Raw genomic sequence first — 10507 nt, 5'->3', positions numbered from 1 at the left:
CCAGCAGTAGTCGTAAAAAAGGAGAGGGGGCATGGTAATAGCCCACCCCACTACACCACTGGTTATAGCAGGGGTTCTCCCTTTTTTTAAAAGGTCCAGAAACACTGAAAACTCAAATCCTTGGATTGCAGCATTTATTTTGCTCCTAACCTATCATCATATAACCAATCATGTATATCCCCTGCACTCCCCATACATTATACAATCCCTATTATAAGCTCCATCAGCTTGTATCAGATCACAGCCTGTGATTGTAACACTCCTAACTATTGCAATGAAATGATTTTTTCTTTGAATCACAGTCTGCACCCCCCATCCGTCCTCTCCAAGTACCCGAGGAGGAGGGGTGTCAGGCTTGTCCCTGTGTTTGGTAAAGCCCTGAGAGGGGGGAGAAAGCCCCTATTTGCAGAGTTGAGGCATGCAACAAGCACATAGCAGCTTTGCATGGAGAGCCAGGGATGCTGGATAAGACTGGCCGGCTCCTCCCCCAGTCCAGAGACAGAGAAGAGCACAGAGCTCCCGGCTCATACACAGCCAGCTCCTCTCCGGGACGGAGCCTCTCTGCATTACACGGGGAGCTCCCCCTGCCAGCCCGGGCTACACACACACTGGATGTCATCTTATTGGGGGGCGCACACACAACTTCTGCCGCTTTCATTGCCGTGATTTATTTCCGTTTCTCTGGGACTTGCCCGTGTGGATGTGACAGCGGAGACCGGCAAGGCGAGCGATGAGGAGCCGGCAGAGCGGTGAAGGAGGAGGCGGCTGGAGGAAAGCTGGGGAAACAGGTAAGGGAACCCTAAAAACACTGCCTTCCAAGTCATGAGCCCAAATGTGCCATCAGGGGTGCTGGCAGCCTCATCTGCCACTCATGGAGGACCCATCAGAGCTGGCATGCCACTGTGCAGGGGGTGTTGGGGTAACCCCATGGAGAACCCCTATAGGGCGTCAACTGTGCTCAGTTATGGGAAGCCATGACCCCCCAATTGGGAATGCAGGGTGATCAGCCTTCTGCCTGGATTGGTGAAAGTCTAATTGGAAATATGGGCAGGAGACTGGTGAATCTAACCCTTTCACTGCTGCTTATGGATTGGGTTTGGGGGGGAACTTCTATTTGGATGTAGCTATCCTAGCACCCCAATATGTCATTTTGCTGCTACTTCTTGCACACTTGGATCTGGACAGCTATGGGTGCTGGGGAACCCCACTTACTTCCACTCTGCAGAGCAGGACCCCTTGCACAGTCATAGGGATGCAGATGAGACATTCCTATATTCCCTATGTGTGATCCTGAACCCCAGTAATCTCATCACACAGCTGATGGACTAAGGAGTAGATGTGATGGATAAGGCTGCTGTGCAGAGCAGGACCCATCATAGATCAGAAAATTCCTATATTCCCTATGATAGATAGGGGGTTGAGTCTTCTAAAAGGTTGGGGGGCTGTGTGATCTGCACCCCACAAATACAGAAGATGTCACAGTAATGTAGAGTGATGCTTCCTGATGTACTAAGGAATGGAGATAGGAACACAAGGGGGGGTCTACAGAGATTAAGGGGAGACCCTACTCTGCAAACACTGATGTAGCCCAAATGACCACATTTGATCCTGCATATAGATTCATAAATAACACTCTGAGCAATGCAGGTCTTAAAAAAAGAGGGAGTCCATTGCCTTGTGTTCAAGCAGTAGCTGGGAATGTCCATGCAGACTTGCATAGGAGGTATGACACAGGCATCTAGTGTTGTGATGTTCCTAGCAGTGGTCAGGCTATGTAGCTGTAATTGAGCTGTATTCAGAGGCTGTTCTGTGATTTCCCTGTGTATTGCTGCTTGTTATTTAGGATATAAAGGTAAATTCTTCTGCTGGGTGGCTAGAAAGCCTACAACATATGTATGCTGGTGGGGAGCTGTGGGCATTGATGGTGGGTGGGAGAACGTATGTTGGGAGATATTCCATTGAGCAGATTGCAAGCCTGCATAGTCTAGCTTGTATTCTCAGTTCAGGTTTCCTGGCTTTGCACTGCCAGCGGTAGGGAAAGCAGCTGCACCTTCTCAGATAGAAGCCGGAGATGCCTGCAGGTGTCTTGTGAGCACTGATCCAGCCAGTTAGTTGGGGAGTAGATAAGTACAGGACTGGGGTCTTCTCACTCCACTTATTGCAGTGACTACACTAGTCTTATCCCTGGATACACCTGCTGTAACATCCACCTTTTCTAACAATCCCAACCCCACCATCGTTCCATATGTAAGGCGCTTTTATTGCTGATTCCAGTGCAACTTTGTCCCCCTCTCCATCTGCTTCTTTTATTGGACAATATGTGCCGTTTTATGTCTTCTTCTCAGTATTTAAAACAATCCTTGCATTACCCACTGGCAAGTTGGCCAAGAGACTTATTTAATCAGCGAATGCCATTAAAATAAGCCAGTCTGACTGCAATAAACAGTTCCTATGACTTGGCACTTGGGAAGACGCATCAGAATTGGTGCCATTATGATAGAGGTGATGTATTTGCGGACAGAACACGTATGGCGAGGTGAATTTAAGGATCATATATGCCTGTCCATCAGGAAAACTCACTTTTTTTCCCTTCCACTGCTAATAAAAAGTATGTTGCAGCTGGAGTATTATTCTTGGCTAATGTTTTGTTCATTGCAAATTAAACCCATTTCAATGAAATCATTGATCAAGACACTTTTTCTAATGGTTAACAAGCATTATGCCTAGAACTCATCCAACCATGTAGATTTGGTGGGAGTGCAGGAATACGGATTCATCAACCCAGTGCATTCTGGAGTTTTTGCAAACTATAGAGATCTACGCAATGCCATATGTTATTTAATCTGTAATTTTCCACATCTCAAGTCTGTTCGCTAGTGAAAAATTGGTAATATATTTTTTGGGTGGCTTGGAGGAGAAAGCGAGCCAGCTCATTCGATCATGCGTATTTTTATTTATATATATATATATATATATATATATATATATATATATATATATATTTTTTATTGCATTTATTTTTGTGTAGCTTGGGAGAAATAATTTGCTCTTTAACCCAAGGTATTGCTGATGAGTGCAATTTGTAGCACCTGTTCTGCAACCTTTCCATTCCTGCATGAAGAGCCTTTTTTCATGCTCACTATTTAACTGTTTATTTGCATTTTAATGGAACCTTTAGACGTCCACCCTGATCACAGATGGTGGGATTCTGAGGAAGTTCATCTTAATTAGCAAATCTATTTCCTGTTCCCTAGAATTGGGCAAGATACATTCCACAATTGGATGAACTCCATGCGTTGTTTTTTCCTCTTTATTTTTTAATTTGCTCCCATCCATTCTGTTGGAATGGGTAGGTTGCCTGCCCTAGCCAAAGCTACGACCATTCCAGACCTGTCAAGATGTTCATATTATGGTAATGTAATCCCAGTTAAGATCTAGATTGAGCTCATCGCTATCAGAGATGGCTTTTTTTAATAAAGTGCAAAGAGCACTAATCATGTGCCAAGTGCAGTAACCGATAGAAACCATTGAAGCTTGAAGTTTCAGTGGTATCTGGTTGCTGTGGGTTACTGCTGGACATAGCACTCTACTTCATTAAATAAGCTTGGTTGACTAGAAAGACATTGGAATGTTGGCTAGTGTGAGGGTCAGAGGTTCAGGTCACACCTCTGATGTGTACATACACAAAAGCTTACAATCTCCATGGGCATCATGTCACAATCCTTCCTGGGTTTAATGAACGTCTGGCTCAGCTGCTGCAGACCCTTAAAGCTGCCAGTCCAACCCATCCCTGAATTGAGATGTGATCAGCCTTGCTTGGCTGTGCATTTCTGCCTGATGATGAAAGTCCAAATGAACTGTTTTTTGTTTTCTTGTTTTATGTTTCCTCTTTTTGTTTTTCTGTTATGTTTATTTAGATGTTTACAAAACACAATGCAGGAGAGAAATGCATAACAATGGAAGTATTGATCTCTTCCCCATCCAAATCAACCACACAGATTTAACACTTACCATTCTTAGCTACATTACAGCCAGTTGATTAAGATTTAGCAAGTATTATTTTACATATATATTTTGGAGGCACTGCAGTGGTTGCATTTCCACCGATGCTCTGTCACTTGAGGATATGCTTTGGTGCTTAGACCGGGAATTGTTTGAGGGGGGGATGATTTGTGCCACTTTTTTTTCCCCCTGCCGGATAATGAAAGTCCATTCGCCTCCAGAGCTATCAATTATCTAGCGACTACAGCGTTCCACTTGTGCTCCGCGGCAGTGAAAGTCAGGCTGTGTTAGAGAGGCTGGCTAATCACGGTTCGCCAACTGTGGTCTGTGTCTGCTAGTAGGGTAAATGGAGAGGGTTGTTTGCAGCGTATCTTTTAATTTATTGCGTGTATAGAAATGGGATATAAGAGCTTTTGTGTTCGCAAAACTGCATTGTATAGGTCGGGTGTACGTTGAATAGGCTATATGTCTGTAGGATTCCCCTGTCAAGGCAGATTAAGGGGAAAAAAATAAAGGCGTTTGAAGACATAGGGCTGGCGTATTTGCTTTTTGAATGTGCGTTTGCAGATCAGGAGGAGATCAGAGACAGCGAGTGCGTTTTAGTGTGTGTAAGGGAGAATCATGGCCAGCATCAGCGAGAGGAAGCAACTGAGATCCACTTAACACTTGTTGTCTCAACATAAAGCCTCGATGGCTGTGCATTTGCAATATTAAACCTGCTTTTTCTCCAAGCTGTCACCTGTAGCTTCAACCCCACCCAGCCTCCACATCCCCCTGATGTTTCCCCGTGCCGGCATTCATAGTGAATTTTCACAAGGCAGTGACTAGAATATATATGAATTTATGTACTTGGCTACGCACTCCCTTGGTACGAGCGTTAGATTATTAATGACGGCTGTATGTTGAAATAAGAGTTGAGTGACGACGTGAAAAAATCAAAAGCTGGTTTGCACATACAGGCTTGTTTAATAAGGCGTCACGGGGAGCGATAAAGTGCAGTAACCTGTGGCAACCAATGAGACGTCACCTTTCGTCAATTTGGAACCGTCAGCGCAATGAAAGATGATAGCTAATTGGTTGCAGTTTTCATATTTCTCTTTTCCTTATAAAAGCCACCCCATAATGTTTATCCGCGCTAGGTGTGTATATGCATTAGGCATTAAAAAAAATCCTGTGAAGTGGCAAGCTGTATGCCTTTCCATATTTTATTAGGAATATGGACAGATGCATGCGTCTACACACATGTATAGTGGGTATATATTCATTTTTCATTTTCCTTTTACCATTATGTCAAAGAATGCTATATTAATGGCTTATTTCATAGTATTTATGTTGCTTGATCCTTCAATCTGTGCCTTTCTCTCCATCTTGTTCGCTGTTCAGAGATCGACGGTATTTTCTATGCATCGTGCCAAAAAGCAGTGCAGCACGGTACAGGGAATCTCATAAAACGTAGCGTGATTATGTATGTAATTGAATACAATGCACACTTCTAATGTACTGTTATAATGGATGATGGGAGCTGGCTTCCTAGAACGCTGTGTAAGAGCTGTGCAAGCTTTGGAAAAAGCTGCGTATATATTACTACACCCCCCCCCCTTTACTCCAAACAGTAGCACTTTGAATCACACAGATTTATAGATAAACTCCTTCAATATTGCGGGACGAGCCAGCCCTATAAAAAAGATGGAAAAATTGTATTTCTCAGTTTTGATATAGCAACATCCATCAGAAACTGGAGGAGGTAATGCTTCGTTCTGGGTTGGGTCGTCTTTATTGGTGTTGAAGCTGAGTCCATTTCCATTATTCAACCACACATTGGGCCATCAATATTTCCGCTTGTCTGTGTGTATGTGCAAATTTTTTTAGGTTTTTTTGGACAGGTATATGTACGTTTTAGTGCTTTTTATAAATGTAATGTAGTAGTCTACTGCGGCCAGTAAAATTTCTTTTTTCATTGGTGCAACGTAGGCAATGGAAAGAAAGCAGATTGCTGATTGGTTGCTGTAGTGTACAATGGATGGATTTTCGCCTTGTTCATCTAGTAGTCTTGTGTGTGCCTTTTTTTTTTATGATTTGCCCATTGCAGACTGGTGAAGGTGACTCTTGTTCCCATGGGTTATGGCACAATGCCGCTGTTAGCTCTGCCGCTAACTAAGCCGATGTAACACTATGAATGACATGATACCTTTTTTAGTGTGTTTTGTACTATTGTATTGTGCCTTTTAAACCGTGTAACTCTAGATCTATAGGGAAAAGCAATATAGTGTTAATTATTTAGTATTGGTCATCTATCCGATGCTTGGCTGCTTAAAGCAAAACCTCTATTTTAGAGCCCTCTGGGGTATACAAGGTTTTGTAGTCCTTTTAGTGAGATGAGGCATGGCTATAACTGATTATCATATCTGCATATATTGACATGTTTAGTACTAGATGACATTAAAGAGATGTCAAGTTTATATGTATATCTTTTATGTGTATATTCTGTACAATGGAATAAATAGAAATAATTTATTTCCTGGTGTTTATAGTTGCAGAAGGGTTAATCCTACAAATCTAGTGTCATCTTATTTCTGCTGTTTTGTCATCACTTATTGAGTGTTTTATGATAAAAAAAGAACATAAAAGTAACAGTATAATAACATATTAGTGGACGCTGAGACATTATAATAATAAAAAAAAAATACTTTGCATCGGTGTCTCCCCTTCAATTAAATGTGATCCTTTACTGGCAAACTTAAGTGATGAACTCTCATTCTTTTGTGTGTGTTACTCTTGATTTTGCAGCTCAGTTTGTAATTTAGCTGATACAGTAACACCTAATTGTATGATGATAATTATTTTCTGTTTTGTTCAATTGGCAGTGGTTAGAGGAGCCTGTAATAGCTCTGAAAGCCACTAGAGGCACTGTAGAGCCATGGAACAGGTGGGCAGCTGTATTGTCATCCTTCTGTATACATGTTTTTCAAGACTTTATTTTATTTTTTTCCCCCTGAATTTATGTGCACACGTAATGAAGTTGTGCAGCATAATCCAGTCTCTTCGCTCAATTCTGACACTCCAAATTGACAGTGCTTTGTCGTAGAACAGGGACATTAGGCATGCAATAATTCTTCCAGGTTCTGTCTGCGATTATATTTGCAAGTGATCACACAAACAAGCTTTTTACATTTATGGGAATAGACGTCAGGCGCTGTAAAACCATAGCCGTTTGACCGTTTTAAAAACAGATGTTTGCTGAGTGCTATGCATAAATGAAAGAAGAGGGGAAACCTATAAAAAGTGCATTTTCAAAATAAACAGAACGGAGGCCAATTTAACTGATTTATATCCAGAACTACCCTCTGGTTTTTCTTTCTAAAACTAAATATTTTATTTAATATTAAACTGATTTATTAGTGTCTATGCAAATACTATCCATGCAATCTTTAAATGTTTTCATCTTATTAATACTTTCCATATATATTTGGGCAGGGAGATTATCCATTTTAAACTATGGTAATAGAAGTCGATTATCGAAAATGTGGATGATCCATGGAAAACTTGTAGTGGATTGCAAAAGATTTGAGTAAATCGATCCTTACTTCCCCATTAGTGATCCCAGCTATCCTTCAGATCAGATCTAGCAGTGGGATTCTAGACATCTGAATGTAGAGAAATATGAGCACTTCACACTTTGAATCAAAATCTGCTAAAAAGAAACATATTCACGTTTCTAAAAGCAATAGAATGCCTACCCATTACAGTCACAGAATTAAAATAAAGATTCCTATCCTTAGTTAAAGCTCTGTGATTTAAACCTAATGAGCCCTGTGATACTTCATGCCTTGCAAAATATTTGACCTTGGAAGCAAAGGAAGATTATGTTGCCCTTGATCGCCAATAAAATTGGATTTGTGGTTGGGGATGTTTTAGACAAGATGTTTTGTTTTGTCCAAATTTACGGACTTACACATATGGCCCTAAAATGGACCTAAACCACCAACCATATGGCCTTGTTCAGCTTTTCTTACAGTAATTGTCCAGGATGGGTTTTCTAGTTATGAGTATCAGGAGTTCTCCTTATGACTATATATATATATATATATATATATATATATATATATATATATATATGCAAAGTGTTTAGTATATCTCACAGTAAAGTCATCATAACTCGGAAAAAGTTGTGTTGGATCCACTATTGGGGTGAAAGCTGCCAGATCTGCCGATTTTAATCAGTGGGAGACCAACTTATCTGTTTAAAACCTCCTCCTTCAAATAAAAAGTAACATTATGATTTCTGATTGGAAATGGAGTTATGCATTTTTTAAATTCTCTGCTTTTCCTTGCACTGCATGAACGTGTATTCTACAAATTCATTCCCTTACAGGAAAAAAACCTGGTGTGATAGACGGGACAGAACGGTTTCTTTAGGGCTGCTTAATCACACTGCTGTGTCAAAGTTTGCTAGAAGCCTGTCTGCTAATTTGTTCGAGCTGCAGTTGTATAAATTGGGCCTTCCTGTCATTACCCCACCAGTGGTAACCCCAGGCAGGACCAAAAGGTACAGACATTACAACTGGCAGATGGCGATATTTAGGTGGTCTTGCACTTGAGTGATTTTTCTAACCTTTTGATTGCCTGCTACCGGTGTCTGCAAGTCTTTCATAGGTGCAAATTGTGTTTGTGCTTGTTTGGCACTGAAATGTATTTGTGCTCATGGTCTTGTGTCTGTCTGCATTTCTTCTAGATTTAATTGTAAGCATCTGAACATTCTGCCTAACCCCCTCCCCCAGGTAGTTAGTTATTTGGATTTTTTCAAAGCAAAGTTTCAGATTGCCAAACAGTCTTTCTTTTTGTTTGAGTGTCCTACTTGTACTTTCTCTGTAGACATCCCTGATGCTTTCGTACTGTTGGATAAAGCATTTTTACTCCTCTAAAAACCTTTAGCCTCATTGGAGACCAGGAAAACGCACTAAATGGGTAGCATGATTTTGCTTGTGCCTGAACATATTTTATCATGGTGGAACTTTTCAGGTCTCAAGGAACACCTTATAAAAATTATATTAACATCCCACAGAACATTATTAGTTTAGTATATAATATTTTAGTATGGTTTTCTAGCTTATATGACTCCCAGTAGATTTTCCGTTATTTTGCCTTCCCATTACTATATATACCAAAACTCTTTTTTTTCTAAATTCATAAAATTGAATATTACTGGCCAGAAACAAGTTACCCTTACATTGGCAGCCAGTGGAAAAAAACATCCTTTTGAGGACGTCAACTAGAAGAATGCTTCTATAACAGATGATAAAAAGGTTATAGGTGTCCGTGGTTAGTTACCCGAGGAACTAGAGGAGAAGCTTCACTCCACTAGCTCTGCTGAGCGATGTTGGTGCCAAAACTGTGCAAGAGCTGTCAAATGGGAGATCAATATGCCACTGCTCGAGGAACCCCTAATCAACCTCTGGAGGAACCCTGGCTGGGAAAGTCTGCTCTCTAGGGTCTTTTATCCTATTTAACTATTTAATTTGCCAAAGAGTTGTGTACGATGTTCATTCAACCTTTGTAAATAATCACTTAGGTTGCTTGCTGTGGCTGGCCTAAACCAAAGAAAGGTGAAGTTTGATTTATTTCTTCATTTTATGAACAAAACTATGCGTTGTGCTGCCTTAACAAATAAGCTCTATAGTGGGATTTGCAGCTTATTACTTTTTATTAGCCTTGTGTTTGTATTTGCAGTGTGTTTTTTTTATTAAGTCGGCTTCCGTTTAATAGGCTGGAGGTCTGGCTTCATGTTTTAAGTCATGTGCGATCTGTTCCACTCCGCTGATTGTTTTTCACCCTTTGGGTTAGCTGTACTGGTCTGTAGTATACAGGCTCGGCTTGTTTGGCAGCAAGACCCCACACATGTACAAGCTGTGACCTGCAGTCATACCAGGATCCAGGGCTCTGGGCTTCACAAAAGCTTCTGTGGACGGAGATGCCTGGAGGCAGCCTATGTGCTTCAAGTGTCAGGTATTACTGATGGCTATTTTAACACTTTGATGAATGCCTGTGAAAATCCAAAGGCTGCTCTGGACTTTCACTGCTTTAATCCCTGGATCTTTTGTATGCTGTGCCAGTATTACAGTTAACAAGTCTGTAAAACAAATGAAACTTTGCTTTGCTAGAGAACTTCATCTCATTTTCCTAAATTGGATGATATAATGTTCTCTAAATAACATTTTAAGTATTCTTCCTTTGGGGTGGGAGAGAGCTTAAAGGGATTTTCTACTTTTCATTTGTTAAGAAATCCTTCACTAGTAGACTGATGTGACACTGAGCCGCTTTCAGTAGGTGTCTGAAGTCAGAGCAGCCAAAAAGCTCAAAATATGACAACCGGTGTTTTCAGATTGTTGCAGTACGTTACTGTGATAGATTAGGGCAGCCTATTCAGTTTGCATAGGCTGTCACTGCACCCCAGTGCAGGTTGTAACAGGTCTATACCCTTTTTCGATGTACACTGCCCTGAAACACA

The 10507-nt window shown here is 41.0% G+C and overlaps 1 protein-coding gene across 2 annotated transcripts in view; it reads left to right on the top strand.

Annotated features, from left to right (window-relative positions):
* Positions 1-503: 503 nt before the first annotated feature.
* Positions 504-10507, top strand: part of PCDH1 (protocadherin 1) — a 142015-nt gene continuing 132011 nt past the window's right edge. For both annotated transcript variants that reach the window (XM_072400596.1, XM_072400599.1), the window contains exon 1: positions 504-788. In XM_072400596.1, coding sequence (XP_072256697.1) covers positions 731-788 — 58 coding nt within the window. In that variant the 5' untranslated portion in view covers positions 504-730. The remainder of the gene's footprint in view (positions 789-10507) is intronic.

Source organism: Pyxicephalus adspersus, chromosome 2, assembly GCF_032062135.1.
Source record: "Pyxicephalus adspersus chromosome 2, UCB_Pads_2.0, whole genome shotgun sequence".
In the NCBI taxonomy this organism is placed as follows: domain Eukaryota; kingdom Metazoa; phylum Chordata; class Amphibia; order Anura; family Pyxicephalidae; genus Pyxicephalus; species Pyxicephalus adspersus.
Note: the sequence above shows the minus strand (reverse complement) of the source record. Positions and strands in the feature narration are given on the sequence as shown.